This window comes from Pan troglodytes, chromosome 3 (assembly GCF_028858775.2).
Source record: "Pan troglodytes isolate AG18354 chromosome 3, NHGRI_mPanTro3-v2.0_pri, whole genome shotgun sequence".
NCBI classification, from domain to species: Eukaryota; Metazoa; Chordata; class Mammalia; order Primates; family Hominidae; genus Pan; species Pan troglodytes.
In genome coordinates, this window is record NC_072401.2 from 10,291,411 (window position 1) to 10,314,170 (window position 22,760).

General features: G+C 42.5%; 1 protein-coding gene across 18 annotated transcripts in view; it reads right to left on the reverse strand.

The window, feature by feature from the left end:
• SLC2A9 (solute carrier family 2 member 9) overlaps positions 1–22,760 on the reverse strand; it is a 279,004-nt gene that overhangs the window by 62,345 nt on the left and 193,899 nt on the right. For all 18 annotated transcript variants that reach the window (XM_063809388.1, XM_063809384.1, XM_063809396.1 and 15 more), the window contains one exon: positions 1,580–1,707. In XM_063809388.1, coding sequence (XP_063665458.1) covers positions 1,580–1,707 — 128 coding nt within the window. The remainder of the gene's footprint in view (positions 1–1,579; positions 1,708–22,760) is intronic.

The window sequence follows — 22,760 nt, forward strand, 5'->3', positions numbered from 1 at the left end:
TGCTAAAACACAAAGATGTCTTGAAAGTTACAGGGTGTGGCAGCCTTCTAACTCTGAGACGAGGAGGCTGTAGCAAGTGATGGATGGAGAGGGAAGTTGAGCACAAGGTGGTGAAGTGGAGAAACTGGGTTTGATGCTGACTGTGGGACCTGGGCTGACCATGTCTGCTTCCTGGACCTCCTTGCCTGTACAGTGGCAAGGATCAGAAACTCCAGCTCAGGACTGTGTGAGGGTGATGTGGGCACAGAAAGCCATGCATGGGGGAGGGGGGTGGCACAGAGCAACTGCTCCGTAACTGTGAATGCAGGAACAGCCACCATGCTGGGGTGGCTGGGGCTTGGAGTGCCACAAATACTGACCTTTGGCTCACGCAAGCTGGCAGCAGAATCTCTGGGATGTGTTGGGCTTGGCACTAGTAAATTAGCAGGCGGACATAGAACTGAGTGTCCAGAATAGTTGGTGAGGGGAGGAAGACAGGATTGAAATAGCTCCTGAGAATGGGTGGTGATGTATGTGACGGATTCTCACCTCCTGCAGGTGGTACCACCCAGCACCGAGGGCAGCAGGGAGCCCTGGTGGGCATTTGAGCAGGGAAGCTTCATCCTCCTTCTGCAAATGCTTCTGGGCCCCTTGCTCTGTGCAGAAGGCTTGCAAAGCCTTTTGTGTTCCTGCTCCCAGATAACCCTCTTATCTGATCCTCTCTCTCACCCATCTTTCTTGCTCACTCTGTTTCAGTCATATAAGCCTCTGGGTGGTTTCTTACACAGGCCAAATATTAGCCCTGCCTAAGGGCCCTTGCACTTGCTGTTTTTCTAGCCAGGACTTCACCATTCCCAGACAGCTCTGCTCCCTCACTTCACTCAGGCCTCTGCGCAACGGTCACCTCCTTCCAGAGCCCTTCACGATTGCCCCATTTAAAATAGCACTTATGCCTCTTTTGTTTCCCCGTTCAGCTCCAGAACCAGGAAACACAGGCTTTGTTACCACTGTATCCTCATTGCCTAGAAAAGTGCCTGGCACACAGCTGGGACTCAACATATATATGTGTTGAATTAATGAATTCGGTTTCCAATGAACAGATCCTTTCCCTACCCAAAAAGACTTGTATCTGATTCTTGAGTATATGGGCATTTTCCTACTGATCACTGTCACCCTTGGGACAATGATCCCATTAGCTGTGGTTATGATGATGACAATGAGGATGTTAAATGGGTGGTGGTTTGCAGTGTGCACTGGAACTATTAGATGGAATTTGTCTTACACAGTGATGAGCACATTGTAAAAATGATAAGTAGGTTGTAGGTTTCAGTTGCTAACCTAGGAGTCCTTGCATACCGTCAGCAATGGGTAGCCCACACCCTCTGAAGCGGCCCACAGCATTTAGGGAAGCTCTAGGAAGGCACAGGAAAGAGAAAGGGATGAAAGGTTTTGCCCAAAGCATAGTTTCTTCCTTCCTTAGGAAAATAGCATGAGTTTCCAGTTGAGAGGAGAGAGATCAACTTCTGATCTATGAATCACCCCTCAAGTGCTGCAGAATCAAAGGGAACCCCATGGGCAAAAGACTCCTTGTCAGTCATACCTGAATGAATGGGAAGAGGATCCCAACAGCAAAGTTGGAGAGCCAGTTGACGGTGCCTGCAATGATGAAGGCAGCCGGCCGCTGAGATTGCTGGAAGAACTCACCAGTCAAGATGAATGGGATGCCACCTGCAGTGTGTGAGCCAGGACATGGAATTAATCACTCTGAGAAGGTCATGCCTCCAGCATCCATCTCCATCTGCCATACTTTAGAACCCCCCCACCCCTGCCCCTTGACTGGATGTGTAGTGGGCCCCAGTTCCTGAGTCGCCCTGGTGGCTTAGTGTTACTCAGTGGAGACATCATTGATATTGCAGTGGGACAAGTCTTTATTTTGAGAGACTGTCCTGTGCAATTGCAGGGCATTTATTACCCTTTACTTTCTGATGCCAGGAGAGCCTCCAGTCACCACCACAACCCAAGCCACCCCTACACATTTCCAAACTCACATGTGGTCTCAGGTCTATACCCTTCCTTTCCACCATATCCTGTACAGTGAGACCAGTGATCACGCCCTGTGCCCAGACCAGGACCTAGGGCTCAGCATGACTGCTGGGATCCCACTTGAACCTCCCCATCTCCAGCTGGAGTCACCACTCTGCCAATGAGATCTACACCTGGGTGTTTCTCAGACAAGACAGAGTGGGTCATGGATGGGAAATCCCTCAGGGACTTTTACTAAACTCTAGAGAGACAGTGAACACAATTTGGAAATTACTAGGCTGGAGGCATTCATTGTGTCAACATCCAACAATTATTTAGGTGCTGGGGCTGTTCCAACAGTGAGGTCAAAAGCAACATGTCCTTGCTTTCATGCGGAACCCTTGTCTGCTGGGATGACTTGTTCATTAAAATGGGAGTGAGTCCAGGAATGGAAAACCAAACATCGTATGTTGTCACTCAAAAGTGAGAGCTAAGCTACGAGGATGCAAAGGCATAAGAATGATACAACTGGGGCCAGGCGCGGTGGCTCACACCTGTAATCCCAGCACTTTGGGAGGCAGAGGCCAGTGGATTACATGAGGTCAGGAGTTTGAGACCAGCCTGACTAACATGGTGAAATCCCATCTCTACTAAAAATACAAAAATTAGCTGGGCGTGGTGGTGCATGCTTGTTATCCCGGTTACTCGAGAGGCTGAGGCAGGAGAATCATTTGAACCTGGAAGGTGGAGGTTGCAGTGAGCCGAGATCAAGCATATTGCACACCAGCCTGGGCAACAAGAGTGAAACTCCCTCTCAAAAAAAAAAAAAGATAAAAGAATGATACAACAGACTTTGGGAACTCGGGGGAAAGGGTGGGAAGGGGGTGAGTTATAAAACACTACAAATTGGGTGAATGTATACTGCTTGGGTGATGGGTGCATCAAAATCTTGGAAATCACCACCAAAAAACTTATTCATGTAACCAAACACCACCTGTTCCCCAAAAAACCTATGGAAATAAAAAAATAAAAATAAAAAAGGGGAGTGAGCAAATGAATAAATACATATAAATACAAAATGTGATAAGCATTCTGGAGGAGATGCACTGTCTATTTTGGCAGTGGGTGGAGAAGGATGCTCTGGGGAGGAGATGGTGGAGATGTGGATTGAAGAAGGGAAGGTGGCTCCTGAAGATCTGGGGAAGATCATGCCGAGTGGAGGGAGGGGCCGGCAGAAGTCATACAGGTGAAAGGATTGGGCCAAAGTCTACAACAGGGGCCAATCTGTCCAGACACCTGAAGGAGGCAGAGAGGAATGGGGTGAGGTAGCAAATGTGAGCAGGTCCAATGAAGCAGCCTCTTGTAGATCATGGAGAGGGGTTTGCAGTTGAAGAAAACCACTTTGGGCTGCTATGCAGCAGTTGAGGTGATCAATTTGCATTTCACAGAGGTCACTGCTGTTTGGAGAAAAGCCTGGAGGGTGTAGGAGAGGATGCAGCGGGCTGTTGGGGCAGTCCAGGGAGGAGGCAATGGTTGTTTAGGGGGGCTCAGATCAAGGCAGGTGAGATGAAAGGAAGGGGCTGAATTTGGAGACAATTGCTCCATTGAGGTAAAGCTTTCAAGGTAAACATTGCACATACACAATCACTTAGCAAGCCGACCCAACCAAGCAGCCCAGGGTGACAAAGCCACAAAGCCAAGGCCAACTCAAGTCTGAATCTCTCCAGACCTTTCATCGTTATCACCCCACTATGATGCCAGCAAGGCTTGCACTCCAACAAATCAAAAACAACTCGGAATGGAGCGTCCCCTCACCTCCCACTACACTGTGAGCCCCTCTGATCAGGCACTATCTCCATTTGTCTGGCATTTCCCGCAGAGTAGATACTCCATCAATATTTACTTACATAAGTTAAATGCTCAAAAGTTGATTTTGACAAGATTTGATATGCTGTTCACTACAAAAATATTAGACTCTATATCTTAAAGGTATCTATTGAACTGTGTGAGAATAATGGTTACACACTGAAATGTAATGAAACCAGCCTTTGGTTCTGCAAAATATTTCATTGTCAGAAAGTGTTTGTGTCACACACTCAGTTGGTCCTGCAGCTAACACCACTGGGAATCAGTTCACAGCAATTCTGAAGCCTGAACAGGGTTAGGTGATGATGTTTCACTTTCTGTGTCTTTCCTAGGTGTGTTTTTGGAAGCACCTGTGGATAACTCAGTACTTCTGATGCTGGTACAATGGAATGCGGTACATCAATGTACAATGCAGTAGAACACTGACAAATTGCCTCCTGGTACATCTCTTTGTTTCTTCAGGGCTTGAGGCCATGACTTGTTTATTGGTTAAGACTCCTGATCCTAACACAGTGCTGAACACATACCAGGTGCTCTGTAAGTGTTTGCAGGATTGATGAAAGAACAAATAATTAGGATGCCAGGGAATTCATGGTACATTGATATCAGATCCTCTCTTTCACTAGGCCTTCAGACCAAGCCCTAAGCAACCATGAGGAGCCTGCACAGCTCCATTGTACACAGGTGTGTTCACTCCCATTATCTCCCTTGATCTTCACAACCAGAGAAGGTGGTAAAGCACAGGGGACTGGAGCTTGGGCTTTGGTGTTAGTAAGATCAGGTTTAAGTCCTATCTCAGCTAAATCTTTCTAGAACGGAATTCTCTCACCTGTAAAGTGAGTAGGAGCTTACTACTGGGGATATTTGTGAGCATGAAATGAACTACTAAATGCAAACACTTAATATAAGTCTTGCACATGAAGGGCACTCAATAGGTGTTAGATACTATAATAATAATAATCAAGACTCCTCTCCATTATATCCCCCATTTTATGATGAGTTAGCTGAAGCTAAGAGAAGGGGAGTAATATATGCAAGGTTTCTTAGCAAGAAGTGATGGTGATGAAGAAGATGATGATGGTAATGATGATGACGATGGTGCTTCTGTAGCTGCTGGTGAAGATGATGACGGTAACTGTGGCAGGCATTATGAAAAGCATTTTACAAGGTCTCTACAAGGAGAACTACAAACCACTGCTTAAAGAAATCATAGATGGCACAAACAAATGGAAAAACATTCCATGCTCATTGATAAAAAGAACTAATATTGTTAAAATTGCCCACAGCAATTTATGAATTCAATGTTATTCCCATTAAACTACCATTGACATTCTTCACAGAGCCATAAAAAACCGTTTTAAAATTCATGTGGAACCAAAAAAGAGACTGAATAGCCAAGGCAATGCTAAGCAAAAAGAACAAAGCTGGGGGCATCATACTACCTGACTTAAAACAATACTACAGAATTATAGTAACCAAAACAGCATGGTACTGGTACAAGAACATACACATAGACCAATGGAACAAAATAGAGAACCCAGAAATAAGACTGTGCACCTACAACTATCTGATCTTTGACACACCTGACAAAAACAAGCAATGGGGAAAGGACTGTATTCAATAAATGTTGTTGGGATAAATGGCTAGCCATTTGCAGAAGATTGAAACTGGACTCCTCCCTTACACCATATACAAAAATACACTCAAGATGGATTAAATACTTAAATGTAAAACCCAAAACTATAAAAACCCTGGAAGACAACCTAGGCAATACCATTCGGCAAATAGGCACAGGCAAAGATTTCATGACGAGAACACCAAAATCAACTGCAACAAAAGCAAAAATTGACAAATGGGATCCAATTAAACTAAAGAGCTTTTGCACAACAAAAGAAACTATCAACAGAGTAAACAGACAACCTATAGAATGGGAGAAATTTTTGCAAACTATGCATCTGACAAAGATCCAGCATCTATATGAAACTTAAACAAATTTACAAGAATAAAACCCATTAAAAAGCAGGCAAAGGACATGAACACTTTTCAAAAGAAGACATACATGTGGTCAAAAATCATATGAAGAAAAGCTCAATATCACTGATCATTAGAGAAATGTAAATCAAAACCACAATGAGATACCATCTCACAACAGTCATAATGCCTATTACTAAAAACTAAAAAAATAACAGATACTGGCTGGGTTGTGGAGAAAAAGGAACATTTATACACTGTTGGTGGGAGTGTAAATTAGTTCAACCATTATGGAAGACAGTGTGGCCATTCCTCAAAGACCTAAAGACAGAACTACTATTCGACCCAGCAATCTCATTACCGGGTATATACCCAAAGGAATACAAATACAAAGATACATGCATGTGTATGTTCATTGCAGCATTATTCACAATAGGAAAGACATGGAATCATCCTAGATGCCCATCAATGATAGACTGGATAAAGAAAATGTGGTATATATACACTATAGAATACTATGCAGCCATAAAAAAAGAATGAGATCATGTCCTTTGCAGGGACATGGATGGAACTGGAGGCCATTATCCTAGCAAACTAAATGCAGGAACAGAAAACCAAATATTACATTTTCTCACTTATAAATGGGAGCTAAATGATGAGAACAAATGGACACATAGAGCGGAACAACACACATTGGGGCCTACTGGAGGGTGGGAAAACAGAGAGGATCAGGAAAAATGTTAATAACAAATAGGTACTAGGCTTGGTACCTGGGTGATGAAATAATCTGCATAACAAACCCTTATGAAACACATTTACCTATATAACAAACCTGCACATGTACCCCTGAACTTAAAAATAAAAGTTTAAAAAAGCACTTTACATATATTATCTTATTTAATTATCACTATGATATGATAGTTACTGCTATTATTTTTTCCATTTACTATACAAAGAAACTTAGGCTTGTGGAAGGTAAGTAATTTTTTCAAGAGCACATCACCAGTAAGCTGCAAACTCAGTGACTCTGGGTAACTCCACAGCATGAGTTTTAACTACTCCCTTGGGCCCCAAGCAAGTCTAAGATACTAACAAAACTTAAAATACTTGAAAAGAACTTAGCTATCTTCATAGTTTTATCTGAATGCTCTCCCAAACCCTGCAATTCATTTGTCTCTCTTACTGAAGGCATTGGTGGCCTGATTTCCTAAGAGTCTTTTAAGGTCTCTTTCTTCCAATCCAAGGTAAAATGAGAAAGAATGGGGTTTGATAAAGAAACAGAATGAATTTCAGGCAGGGCTTCTTTTATTTTTATTTTGTTTTTAAGAATGAAAATAGTTTTATTGTTTTTTTCTGACTTTCATGAATAATATTTGCTCATGTAAAATAATTTTTTAAAGCATGCAACATGACAAAGTATAAAAAGGAAACAAAAATTACCTCTAAGCCTTCCACCTAGAGATGATCTCCATTTGTATTTTGGTATTTAGCTTTGATGTCAAATGTTCTGTGAAGAAGATTGGGGCTACTTGGGATATTTGTCTTTTAGGTGTTTGCCTTTTTCTACCTAGAACCCTGAGGAAATTGTTCTTTATCTTTGAAATTCATTAACTATGATGTTTTTGGTTGTATTAGTCCATTTTCACACTGCTATAAAGATATACCTGATACTGAGTAATTTATAAAGAATAAAGATTTAATTGACTCAGAGTTCCAAATGGCTGCGGAGGCCTCAGGAAACTTACAATCGTGGAGGAAGGCAAAGGGGAAGCAAGACACGTCTTACCATATCAAAAGAGGACAAAGAGAGAAAGCAGGGGAAACTTCCACTTTGAAACCATTAGATCTTGTGAGAACTCCCTCTCTATCACAAGAACAGCATGGGGGAACTACTCCCATGATTCAATCACCTCCTACAAGTCCCTCCCCTGATATGTGGGGATTACAATTCGAGATGAGATTTGGGTAGGGGCACAGAACCAAATCATATTCTGGTATTGATTTTCCTATAGCAACTTTTTGTAGAACATAGCATATCCCTTTGAGCTGCAGATCCACTCTTCATTTACTTCTTATGTTATACCTTTGAAAATGTCTTATTTTCTACATGTTGGATTCTTTGCTTTAGAGACACCAATTATCCTTGTGTTGGATCAGCTTTGTTTCCCTTTCCTATTGGCCATCTCGTGAGCGACTTTGTTCTCTTGTTTTCTGCATAGATATTGTATGCTCTGGGAAATCTCTCTCTTCCTTCTTCTCTCCCTTTCTTTCCTTTCTTCTTTGTTCTAGTTTCCCAGGTTGGCTCTTTCCCTGTGCATTGTCCTCCATTTCTCTTATCCTTATTGGAGTGAGCTACTTTGTCCAGATTGCCACCTGCTGTGATATGATGGAAGACCGATCTTTGACACCTTTTCTTTTTATCTTCTAGTTTATCTTGGCTTTCACATCACAGTTTGAGATCTGAGTACTAACTTTCAGTAAGTTTTCAATAAATTATGGGAAAATGTGGCAGGGGTGGGGTGGGTAGAAAAATTGGTTAGGGCTGTCAGCAGCCCTTTATGGAGGATCTGGGTTCTTCTCTCTCTCTTCTTAGATTTTGTAAAGTGACATGCACTGGAACCCATTCCATGTGGTCAGGGGCATATTCTACTCCAGTGGCCTTTAACTGGTTTCCTCAAATTAGGACATAGTCTTAGGAAGTGGCAATCCCCAGGACCCTTTGAGAGGGCTGTTTGGGGAGAAGGTATCTTCTTGATCTTTCTCTGCAATTGCTGACTCACCTGCTCACTCTGTCTCCCCCATAAAATCAAGGTCGTAGCAAGAGTTCTTAGGGTTCATAAAATCTCCTTCTCTGGTCAGTGCTGTTTTCTAAAGAGTGGAGACAGAATCTCCTATGCTAGAATTATCCTTTATTGGCTGCTAGTTTTCTAGGTATGTGATATATTTCCTTGTTTGGTTACTGCTGGCCATTTTTTTTCAATCTGTGTAAAGGTTTGCTTTGTTGGTATTGTTATTGATTTTAATGACTCTTTTCCTGCTCATTTTCTTAGGTATTTGCAGGAGGAAGGTTCTGTAACAAGTCTATACATGACCATACTTACCTAAAATCCCTTGATTATTAGCTTTTCAAAGGTAAGTTATTGGTATTTCTTGTGGTAGGTGTGTAGGTGCTGCTCATCTGAAAATCATATGCTTCAAAATTAAAGAGCAAGTGAAAACAATCCCTTCTTACAAAGGATTTTGCCAAGAGAGTGCCTTCTTTAAAATTCTGTGGTTTGCGACCTTTACTTTTGTGGACTTTTTTATTCATAAAAATACTTGGCACACCTTATCTCATCAAATCTTTCTTCATGACCAAACTATGAATTATGAATTGTAATTACAGATTCGGAAACTGAAATTTCAGGGAATAGAGGGCCTTGCCCAGTTACTAGTCCTGCTTGTGACTGGAAGAGATAGGACATGAAGTTGGGTCTTCTGACCATGTCCTTTTGATGGCACCTCTCATTTCAAAAGAACAGAAAGATGGGGAAGGTGTCATGTCTGTATCCAATGTGTCTTGCACAGGGTACTCTTCATATCACAGTACTCAATATATGTTGCCCAACAGTCCAATATAGCTTAAACTTTGAAAATTAGCCCCAAATAATTATGTATGTGGGTCCACTCATCTTGTTATCTTATTAGAGTCTTCTTTGCTATCTTGTTTGAGTATCCTATTCTGGATTGCCCCAGAAGCAGACCCTGAGAAGCAGTTTATGTGCCAGTTGATCCCAGGAAATGCAGGGAAGAGTGCAGGGAGGTGAAAGAGGTGGATAAGGGCTATGTTATTAGCAACACCACCATGGGCAGTCACATTTTAATCCAACTGGGACCCTCGGGAAACTGTGGAAAACACATCTCAGAGTTACCCAGTCTGAGGGGTAGGAGGGCTGGATTATTTATCCACCATGTCTCATCAGTCACTCATTGAGTGTTATACTTTGAGCAGTGCTTTTGGCCTGCCACGATGTGGGCTGAGAGAGCTGGGGAAGTCCTCAAGCAAAAAGCCACATACGGGAGCAGTTGTAGGTCTGTCTGAGAATCACAAAGGGGTGTGGACAAAGGGATTTGGGGAAGATAACAAGAATCTTTGCTATGCCATCTATTCCTTAAGTATTTAACTTCTCATTGACTATTGCAATAATCAGGTAGCCATTACTAATAACAACAGTGAAGAAAATGTTTATATCATATACACCTAAGTACTAGTTTCAGGAGTTGGGGTATAACACTAGGGTTAAGAACATGGGGTGGAGGTCCCACACTCTAATTAGGATCACGGAGTGGGGGTCTTACGCTAAAGTTAGGGGCCTGGGGTGAGGGTGTAACACTATAGTTAGGGGCCTGGGTGGGGGTCTGATACTACAGTTTGGAGCATGCTGCTTGAATCAGACCATCTGGGTTAGAGTCTTGGCTCTGCCACTTGCAGGCTCTATGTGACCTTGGGCACATTAGTTCACCTTTCTGGCTCGACTTTCCTCCTCTGTAAAGCAAGGACAATGGAATTGATTTTATGGGGTCATTGCAAAGCTTAAAGGACCTAATGCAGATAATACACATTGAAATGTGTCTGAGGTGTGATGAACACTCAATAGCTTTTAATGATGATGATTATTATTCAGAAGAAGCATGTTCCGGGAGAATATTAATCCTGTGATCTGAGTAAGCTTCCTGGCTCCTGGATCCCATGCACACTGAGCCACACTTGTTGACTAACTGTTTTTCCTGAGTGGGTGGTTTGCCCACCAATTTGCTTTGGCAGAAAAGGCCTTCCCCAATAACATATAGTTGCTCTTGCCTTAGTAGCACATGCACTGTGGAAAAGGAAGCCAGATTTGAATCCATGCATTTGAGGCACAGAATCCTAGGATACTGCCTAGGACTCTAGGTAAAATAAAAACTCTTATTTTACAGATTAGGAAAATGAAGCTCAGAGAGGGAAATGTATTTGCTCAAGGTAATGAAACTTGGTGGAAGAGCCAGATTTAGTAAAAAAAAAAAAAAAAAAAAAGTCCTTCTGACTCCTTTCTTTACAGAATATCAAGAGGTGATATGGATTGAGGTATACGTTCCTCACCTTGAAATTACTTTATTCCCCTCTTTCTTTCTCCCCATCTCTCCTTCCCCCACTCATTTTTCTCCCTTCTTGCCAGGAAAATAGAAAATACGTGCTGATTAATTGAGTATTCTATGTAAAGAATTGCCAAGTAATTTAAAAAATTCTGTAGATATCCTAAAAATATTCCTAATAATTTTGAGACATTATCTACTTCATTAGTAATGCCATTATTTTTCCTTCAGAAATGTTCACAAGCAAAGAAATATTCTTCCCCCTCATTGGCAAATTCCTAATAGTTATATTTAGTTATGTTCAAGTGAAAAGGAATTGAATTATGCATGTTCTTCATATGAGAATTACTTTTTGAAAATTGACTTTTCCTCCAGATCTCTGTTCTCTGTGAATCTGTGCTACAGCTCAGCTGGTCTAACAACCAAGCTGTCTTGTGGCGACAGTGCCCTGGTGTCTATAGTGAGGAACAATCTGCTACCTTTCTTTCTCCAGAGATAAACCTGATATAAATTCCCATCACTTTACCTACTAGCTATGTGACCACATGTATCTATGGTTCTCAGTTTTCTCATCTATAAAATGAAGATAACAATAGTTTCTACTTAGTTTTGTTTTGTGCATTAAATGAGACTGTGCTTAGCAATGCACACCTGTGGTATTTCTGTAAAGCCAGCTTTGTTATTTCTGCTTCCAGCAATGTTTCCTACATATTATCTTTAGGCCCTTTCTCCCTCCTCTCTATTTTCTAACTCTTGCCCACGTACCCTAGAAAAAGTTCAATTTTTTTTTTTTGAGACAGAGTCTCACTCTGTTGCCCAGGCTGGAGTGCAGTGGCGTAATCTCGGCTCACTGCAAGCTCCACCTCCCGGGTTCATGCCATCCTCCTGCCTCAGCCTCCTGAGTAGCTGGGACTATAGGTGCCCGCCACCACACCTGGCTAATTTTTTGTATTTTTAGTAGAGATGGGGTTTCACCGTGTTAGCCAGGATGGTCTCGATCTCCTGACCTCGTGATCCGCCTGCCTCGGCCTCCCAAAGTGCTGAGATTATAGGCGTGAGCCACCACGCCCAGCCAAAAGTTCAATTTTAATTTTATTTTTGAATAAAAGAAATAAAGGACAACTGCCCAAGCTTTTCCTTAATTCATATTTATTAAAATTATTCCCATGGAACCACGATCATCAATTTCTAAAGCCCTTCAAAATGCCTATAAACCCCCTTAGAAATTTCCTTAAGTGTGTCCATATGTCACTTAATCCTTCAAATAAATTTTCCGTTAAGCACCATGTTTAAAAATAGCTCTTTTCTTTCATTGAAATATAATCATTTTGAAAACTCTTCACGGGCATTCTGTTTTGTTTATGTAAATAGACTTAATCTTGTTCATCCATTTGTTCATCCATTTCCATCCGACATTTACATGTCAAGTCCTGTGCTAGGCATTTGCAGACTCTGCTAGTTGATGTAAGAACTATCTTGGGAGGCAGTTATTCTAACTCCATTTAACAGTTAGGAAGTTGCAACCCAGAGTAGAGAGTGACTTGCTCAAGGTGGCAGGAGCAGTAAATGATAGACTTGGCTCCAAAATCAAGAGATCCGGACCCAGGTAAGAGACTCTCTCCTCTGCCCTTTCTCTAGGAGAGACATTTGAGAATTTGAAAATGCACAGGCTCCCAAACAGATGTGTTCCATGACAACAGCCAAGATATATCAGCAATTAGAACTCATGCCCTGCAGCATGTTGGAAAGGGTGGGACTGGAGTGCACACAGGAAGCTCCTCCCCTCACAGGATGTATGCAAGGTCTGTCCTCTCATTTCTGAGAGGAGCTTAGACACCCACCTCCTCAGGCATGTGCTTCCTAGGTAGGGAGGCAGGGGAGGCTGCTGAGCAACCAGGGATGAGGAGGTATAGCAGATGCTTCCTGGGGTCTCCTTGCAGAGCCTTGACTCACCCTGACTCTCAGTGGGCTCCTCTGGCTCTGCTGACCACCAGGTGACAGGCTTTGGTCCTTCTCTAGACCTCAGTTTCCTTGCCTATAATCTCACTTAATGAGCTATTTAAAATCTCAGTAAAGTCGAAACCTTGATAGTGCTTACTTGGCACATGGCAAATTATTACCATGTGGAGGTGGCCAGGCTAGTAGCTAAGACCATTGGCACTAACTCTTGCCCAAGTAACCAGAGAAAGCTCAACTGTAATTTCATTTTTACATAAAAGAAATAAAGTGCACACCCAAACTTTTCCTTAATTCATATTTATTAAAATTATTCCAGTGGAACCACTATTATCAACTTCTAAAGCCCCCCCCAAATGCCTAGAAATCTCCTTAAAAATCTCCACAAGTGTGTCCATATGTCACTTAATCCTTTAGATATATTTTCTCTTAGTCACCAGGTTTAACCCAGTTTAAATTCCCACCTCTCCACTTCCAAGCTGTGTAACCACAGGTAAGTTGTATCTCTGGCTCTCCATTTTCTTGTACATAAAATGAGGACAGAACAGGAGTTCCTGCCTCTTAGGTCTGTACTGGGGATTAAATGAGATAATGTTTAGCAACATGTTTAATGTGTGGCTGTATTAGTCCATTTTCACACTGCTGTGAAGAACTACCTGAGACTGGGTAATTTATGAAGAAAAGAGGCTTAATTGACTTACAGTTCTGCATGGCTGGAGAAGCCTGAGGAAACTTATGATCATGCTGGAAAGGGAAGGGGAAGCAAGTATATCTTACTGTGGTGGAGCAGGGGAGAGAAAGTGAAGGCGGAGATGTCATACACTTTTAAACCATCAGATCTCATGAGAACTCACTCACTATCATGAGAACAGCATAAAAGAAACCACCTCCGTGATCCAATCACCTCCAACCAGGTCCCTCCCCTGACACATGGGAATTACAATTTGACATGAGATTTGGGTGGGCACACAGAGCCAAACCATATTGGCAAAGGCCCAATCAATATCAATGATTACGGCGATTCCTCTTCTACCTGTCATTAATCCCCTCAGTGTTTGCTGGGAACGGACTACATGCCAGGAACCCATGCTGGGGCATCAATGGTGGCAGAAAGCTGATTCAACTTCTGCCTTCAAGGAGCCGTCAGCATCTGAGGTCCACTGAGTCAAGAAAACCAGCCCTGAGCACAAGATTAACGTTCTCCTTCATTGGGCAGTAATAATAAGAATAGTTAAAATTTATTAAGCACTTTCTATGTGTTCTTGAAAGGTTTTCCCTTTGTAGGGTTTCTAATTATTTTAGAAAAGGAGTGATAAAATGTCATCAGATATGGCATCAGACATTGTTGATCTTGGGCAAGGAAGATCAAATTATCAGGAGTCATTGGTCTGAACTGAAAGAGCAAAGGAATTTTCCTCCTGTTGTATCCAGAGACACTGCAAAAGTTAGAGGCAGAAAATATCTTGGGACCCCCTAGGCCAGCCCCAACCCAATATTTCAGGTGGGGAAACTGAGGCCAGAGAGGTGGAGTGAGACTCCCAATCTTTCAGAGGAGTAGGATCCAGGACTTCCAAACTAGCCTGATTGACTGCTCTACTGTGTCCTCCCTAGGAATTCCTGGTGCCCACCCATGCTTAGACTGTTCCCACTGCTGGAAATGCCCCTGAGCTTTGGAAAGATTTCAAGGCACACAACGATATGGGTAATTTACTTCACATGAGCTTGGCTCCCAGTATAGGATAAGGAAGCAATGGCGCCTTTTTCCCCTTCTACACAGCCCAACCAGGTAGCCAGCATAAGTAACTACGCAAGCCTGTGGTCTCACCACATGGGATGTGTTTTCTAAAAAAAAAAAAAAAATGGAAAGGAGACTTCTCCAGGAATGGGCATGAGACATGAGCATGTATTAATTAGGCAAAAGGGGCAGGTCCCTCCACCACTACCTTATTCTCGATCACAGCCTCATGTTTATTTATTTCCATGGATTGCATCATCATCTTTGCATTTATCTTTCGCTTGTTCATTGTGCTCCTTGAAGGCAGGCATTTTGTCTCTTTTTCTCCCTGTTGCTTCCCCCATAGCAAATCATGTCTGTCTCTTGGGTGCTTGACAGATGTTTGCTGAATGTGCAGATGAAGGGAAAATGATGACAATTAAACAGATCTTTTAAGGATGAGTGGAAATTCTCTCTTTTTTTTTTTTTTTTTTTTTGGAGACCGAGTCTCACTCTGTCACCCAGGCTGGAGTGGAGTGCAGTGGCGCGATCTCGGCTCACTGAAAGCTCCACCTCCCAGGTTCATGCCATTCTCCTGCCTCAGCCTCCCGAGTAGCTGGGACTACAGGCGCCCGCCACCACGCCCGGCTAATTTTGTATTTTTAGTAAAGCCAGGGTTTCTGCATGTTGGTCAGGCTGGTCTCAATCTCCTGACCTTGTGATCCGCCCGCCTCGGCCTCCCAAAGTGCTGGGATTACAGGCGTGAGCCACCGTGCCCGGCCAGAAATTCTTTATGCAGTTGAGGAGATGGAGGGCTAACCAGGGTGCAGGTTTGGTGAGAGCTGGGCTGCGAGGGGGAGGTGGGACAGGAGAGGCATCTTGTGAGGGGCCAGCAGGGGTGGATTCTAGGGTGTCTAGGAGGCCATGCTTGGGGCAGGAGTTTGCAGGCAGAAGCTGTAGGCCTGTTGGAGGGTTTTAGGAGGAGAAAGACAGGATCAGATTTGTGATTTGAAAAGTGTCCCTGATGCAGAGTGGGATACGGGTCAGCAGAGGGAGGGTGTGGAGGCAGACTGGGACACTGGTTAGGAAACAGTAGTTCAGAACTCCAGAAACAAAAGGGAAGTTGTTTGTGAAAAGAAGTTCGTGCCTCTCAGCATTGTTAACAACCATACATGGTGATTCTAACTTGAATTTGTGTAGGATCAGTCATAAGACTTAGATTGTTTCCTGAACTCTGCTCTAGGGAAATGTAAAGTGGTTCTTCCTCTTGACTATCAATTAGCATGTTTTGATATAGACTTTCTTCCAGTGGGATTTAAAATCAGTGTTCTTTAGTTGAATCAATAGGCTTGAACATTACCATCCTGGACTGTCTGGGGGAGAGGATGTTTTTGAAGAGTCTCAGGAGCAAACGGGCCATGAAAGGCCAAACTGACTGTTAATTCTAATTAAAAAGAGGAAGCTGCTACAGCATAACGAGTATGGACAGTTAATTAGCAGGTAAGAAAACACAATTAAAGTCTATCAGAACAAACCTACAGTGATGTGTTCTGTATGGTGGTGAGTTAAGCATGCTCAGATGACCTGTTTCTAAGCTTGGTGAGGAGTTTCTGTTTCAATAGAGACGGAGGTCAGCAGTCTTGCTGGTAGGTTCTCATGGGCGCATTTTAACATTCTTCCTTTTTGGATGAGCATGGGGCTGGGAGGGGGTGTTGAAATAGAAAAGCAAGAGTGACTAGATAAAAGACGGTCGGGCTAGGAGGAACATCTCCCACCGAGAGACCGGGACATCAGGAAGACTGGCTCACTCAAGCCACATCCTCAGAGAGAAGGCATTGAGAGTGGATAGAGGGAGGATGCAGATGCTGGGCTGAAGTGGGGAAGTCTGGGAACCCTGCACGGGGCTGCTGAGCAATGGGACTTGTTTCCTGGCCCCCAGCGACTCCTGGGGAAGGGATGAGTTGAACAGGTGAGGAATGACCCGCTCTCACCATGGACCTCCAGAATCCTAGCAGCAGGATACCCCACAACCCCCACAGACACTTGAGACGACAGGGAGAACTGCTTAGACAGGTGGCAGGGGCAGGACTCCAGCCTGTGTGTTGCCCAGAGGGTTTGGTGTGGGAACATCTGCAGTGAAGCATGGCCAGTGATGCCCATTCCCCAAGGCTTGCCATGCTCCTCTAGGAGTGTGACTGTCAGACCTGGACAGAGCAGGGTGGCCTTGCCTGTGGGATGAGGCCGGTACATTCTGAATGCCCCCCATCTGCTGGACTCTCTTGGGGCCCCAGCCTGGTTGTGCCCAGTGGGCAGTATCAGATACCCAACCAGGGTGCTTCCCTGGGACCCTCTTCATGGCTTCTTTGCCAGCAGACCATGTCAGACCATTGAAGAACTCTAGCAAACTGGCTCCCACTGGTGTGCACCAGCTCACCCACAGCCTCCCTTCACCGCAGCCTCCCTTCACTGGTGCACACTCATTCGTGCCCCACTCCCCCACCATCCCACATCGCTTTGCTGGTGCACTGTAAGTGGACCTTGCCTCCCCCTCTTCCAGCACATGTGTGTGCATGCATCACATAATGCCACCACTGCTGGCATGTGCGTACCCTGCTGTGCCTCCTACTGATACATGGGTACCCTGCCATGCTGCCACTGCCAGCATGAATGCACAAATGGACACTGGCAACCCTGCCCCTGCCAGTGCCCCACCCCCACTGGTGCAAGGGCTAGCACAGGTGCTGGCAACCCCACCCCCACCAGTATCCCACCCCTGCTGTGCTGCTGCCATCCATCACTGGCACAGCTATATGCAGGAACACCACCACCCAACTCCTGCTGGTGCCCCACCCCAGGTAATGCACGTGCACCCCACTGCACTGTTGCAGCTGCTGGCACACGTGAGCGAGCATGGATCCCACTGCCGAAGTGCTTTGGCTGGCACACCCATCGGAGTGTTGTGGCCACTGGGCTGGGAACACCTTGGCCCATTCAGCGTAGCAGGTTCCTAACCTTGAGGGGCCAGAGAACAAATCTAGGGGCCCAATGTCAGTCCCCCAGAGCCAGAGCATGCAACCCAGGAGTGCTGAGCTGAGTGTTGGCTCCCTAAAATCTTCCTGAAATGAAGACAGTCAACTGAACCCACCTCATGCTGCAATCAAACCCCCAAGGGCATCAAAGAAGATAAAAGCAAAAAACCCTATCTAAAGGTCAGCAGCCTCAAAGATTGCAGGATCATCAGTCAACACAGATGAGAAAGAACCAGTGCAAGAACTCTGGCAACTCAAAAAGCCAGAGTATTTTTTTATCTCCAAATGACCACACTAATTCCCCAGCAATGGTTCTTAACCATAGTGAAATGGCTGAAATGACAGACATAGAATTCAGAATATGGATAGGAATGAAGATCACTGAGATTTGGGAGAGTCAAAACCCCCAAGGAATCTAAGGAATTCAATAAAACAATACAGGAGGTGAAAGACGAAATGGCCATTTTAAGAAAAAACCAAACTTATCTGATAGAGCTGAAAAACTCACTTCAAGAATGCATAATATAATCACAAGTACTAGCAGCAGAATAGCCTAGGATGAAGAAAGACTCTCAGAGCTTGAAGACTGGTTCTCAGAAATAATTCAGTCAACAAAAATAAAGAAAAAAGAATAAAAAGAATGAACAAAATCTCTGAGCAATATGAGATTATGTAAAGAGAGCAAATCTATGACTCACTGGTGTCTCTGAAAGCAAGGGAGAGAAAGCAAGCAACTTGGAAAACATATTTGAGGATATTGTCCATGAAAATTTCCTTCAGGAAATGCAGGGAACCCCTGTGAGATACTATATAAGATGAACATCCCCAAGATACATAGTCCGTCAGATTCTCCAAGGTCAAAATGAAAGAAAAAATGTTAAAGGCAGCTAGAGAGAAGAGGCAGGACACCAACAAAGTGAACCCCATCAGGCTAACAGTGGATGTTTCAGCAGAAACCCTATAAGCCAGAAGATACTGGGGGCCTATATCCAGTATTCTTAAAGAAAAGAAATTCCAATCAAGAATTTTGTAGCCAGTCAAACTAAGCTTCATAAACAAAGGAGAAATAAGATGCTTTTCAGATAAGCAAGTGCTAAGGGAATTCATTACCACCAGACCTGCCATATAAAAGTTCCTGAAGGGAGTGCTAAATTTGGAAAGGAAAGACCATTACTGGCCACTACAAAAACACACTTAAGTACACAGACCAGTGACACTATAAAACAACTACACAATCAAGTCTGCATAATAACCAGTTAACAATATGATGACAGAATCAAATCTGCACATACCAGTATTAACCTTGAATGTAAATGGGCAAAATGCCCCAATTAAAAGGCACAGAGGCCAGGTGTGGTGGCTCATGCTTGTAATTCCAGCACTTTGGGAGGCCAAGGTGTGCGGATCACTTAAGGTCAGCCTGGCTAACACGGTGATACCCCATTTCTACTAAAATACAAAAATTAGCTGGATGTGGTGGTGTGCACCTGTAATCCCAGCTACTCAGGAGGCTGAGGCAGGAGAATCACTTGAATCTGGGAGGCAGAGATTGCAGTGAGCCGAGATTGTGCCACTGCACTCCAGCCTGGGCAACAGAGTGAAACTCCCTCTCAAAAAAAAAAAAAAAAAAAAAAGGCACAGAGTGACAAGCTTGATAAAGAAGCCAGACCCAACTATATGCTGTCTTCAAGACACCCATCTCACATTCAGTGACACCCGTAGACTCAAAGTAAAAGGATAGAGAAAAATTTACCAAGCGAATGGAAAGCAGAAAAAATCAGGGGGTTGCTATTCTAATTTCAGACAAAACAGATTTTAAACCAACAAAAATAAATAACACAAAGAAGTGCATTACATAATGATGAATGACTCAACTCAACAAGAATGCCTAACTATGCTAGATATATATGTACCCAACATGGAGTACCAAGATTCATAAAACAAGTTCTTAGAGACCTACAAGGAGACATAGGTAACCATACAATAATAGCAGGAGATGTCAACACCCCACTGACAGTATCAGACAGATGATCAGGGCAGAAAACCAGCAAAGATATTTGGGACCTGAACTTAACACTGACCAAATGAAGCTGACAGACATCTACTGAATTCTCTACCCAAAAACAACAGAATAGACATTCTTCTCATTTGCACATACTCCAAAATTGGCCATAAAACAATATTCAGCAAATTGACAAAAAAATAAAATTATACCAACCACACCCTTGGAACACAGTGCAATAAAAATAGAAATCTTTACTAAGAAGATCACTGAAAACCATACAATTACATGAAAATTAAACAACATGCTCCTGAATGACTTTTGGGTGAATGATGAAATTAAGGCAAAAATAAAGAAATTGTTTGAAATTAATGAGAACAAATATATAACATACCAGAATCTCTGGGACACAGCTAAAACAGTGTTAAAAAAAAAAAAAAAAGTTCACGGTGCTAAATGCCCACATCAAAAAGTTAGAAAGATCTCAAATTAACAACCTAACATCACACCTAGAGGAATTAGCAAAACAATCCCAAAGCTAGCAGAAGATAAGAAATAACCAAAATCAGAGCTGAACTGAAAGAAATTGAGACACACACACAAAAAAATACAAAATATCAATGAATTCAAGAGTTGATTTTTTTAAAGAATAAATAAGACTGATAGGCCACTATCTAAACTAATTTAAAAAGAGAGACAATTCAAATACACAATCAGAAGTGACAAAGAGACATTATCACTGACCCCACATAAATACAAAAAGCCCTCAGAGACTATTATGAACACTGAGAAGAAACTGATAAATTCCTGGAAATATACAACCACCCAAGATTGAACAAGGAAGAAACTGAAACCCTGAACAGACCAATAACAAGTTCTGAAATTGAATTGGCAGTTAAAAGCCTACCAAGCAGAAAAAGCTCAGGAACAGATGGATTCACAACTGAATTCTACCAGATGCATAAAGAAGATCTGGTACTATTCCTACCAAAACTATTCCAAAAAATTGAGAAGGATGGAATCCCCTTCAACTCATCCTATGAGGCCAGCATGATCCTGATACCAAAACCTGGCAGAAACACATACATACACAAAATAAAACTTCAGGCCAATATCCTTGATGAATATAGATGCAAAAATCCTCAACAAAATCCTAGCAAACCAAATCCAGCAGCACATCCAATAGCTTATCCACTATGAGGAAGTAGGCTTTATCCCTGGGATGTAAGATTCCTTTGACATATACAAATCAATAGATGTGACTCATCACATAAACAAAAGTAAAAACAGAAACTACATGATCATGTCAATAGATGCAGAAACGGCTCTGATAAAACTAATATCCCTTCATGTTAAAAACCCTCCACAACTTGGCATTGAAGGAACATACCCCAAAATAATAACAGCCATCTATGACAGACCCAGAGCCAACATCATACTGAGTGGGCAAAAGCTGGAAACGTCCCCCTCGAGAACTAGAACCAGATAAGGCTGCCCACTCTTACCACTCCTATTCAACATAGTACTGGAAGTCCCAACTGGAACAATCAGGCAAGAGAAAGAAATAAAAGATATCCAAATAGGAAGAGAAAAAGTCAAACTATCTCTGTTTGCAGACAATATAATTTTATACTTAGAAAACCCCATAGTCTCTGCCAAAAAGCTTCTTGATCTGATAAACAACTTTAACAAAGTTTTAAGATACAAAATTAATGCACTAAAACCAGTAGCATTTCTGTACACCAACAACATCCAAGCTGAGCACAAGATCAAGAATTCAGTCCCATTAACAATAACCACACAAGCATACAAAATAAAATTCCTAGGAATAGAGCTGACCAGGGAGGCGAAAGGTCCCTACAATGAAAATTACAAAACACTGCTGAAAGAAATCAGAGATGACACAAACAAATAGAAAAACATTCCATGCTTATGATAGGAAAAATCAGTATTGTTAAAATGGTCATAGTGCCCAAAGCAATTTACAGATTCAATGCAATTCATGTCAAACTATCAATGACATCCTTCACAGAATTAGAAAAAACTATTATAAAATTAATATAAAACCCAAAAAGAGCCCAAATAGCCCAGATCCTAAGCAAAAAGAACAAAGCAGGAGACAACATGGTACCTGACTTCAAACTATACTACAAGGCTACAGTAACCAAAACAGCATGGTAGTGGTACAAAAACAGACACATATACCAATGGAACAGAAAAGAGAGTCCAGAAAAAGGGCCACCTACCTACAACCATCTGATCTTCAACAAGCTGACAAAAACAAGCAATGGGGAAAGGACTTCCTGTGCAATAAATGGTGCTGGGATAATTGGTGAACTATATGCAGAAGACTGAAACTGGACCCCTTCCTTACACTACATACAAAAATCAACTCAATATGGATCAAAGACTTAAATGTAAAAACCTAAATCTATAAAAACCCTGGATGAAAACTTAGGAAATATCCATTCTGGACATAGGCCCTGGCACAGATTTTATGACAAAGACGCCAAAAGCCATTGCAACAAAAACAAAAATTGACTAATGGAACCTAATTAAACTAAAGAGCTTCTGCACAGCTAAAGAAACTATAAACAGAGTAAACATACAACCCAGAGTATGGGAGAAAATATTTGCAAACTATGCATCTGACAAAGGTCTAATATCCAGAACCTGTAAGGAACTTAAGCAAATCAACGAGCAAAAAGCAAATAACCCCATTTAAAAATGGGCAAAGGACATGAACACACACTTTTTAAAAGAAGACATACTTAAAACAGAACTACCATGTGATCCAGCAGTCCCATTATTGGGTACACACTCAAAGGAATATAAATTGTTCTACCATAAAGACAGATGCATGTGTATGTTCATTGCAGCAACTATTCACAATAGCAAAGACATAGAATCAACATAAATGCCCATTAACAGTAGACTGGATAAAGAAAATGTGGTACATATACACCATGGAATACTATGCAGCCATAAAAAAGAAAAAGATCACGTCTTTTGCAGCAACATGGATGGAGCTGGAGGCCATTATCCTAAGTCAACTAATATAGGAACAGAAAACCAAATACCACATGTTCTCAATTATAAGTGGGAGCTA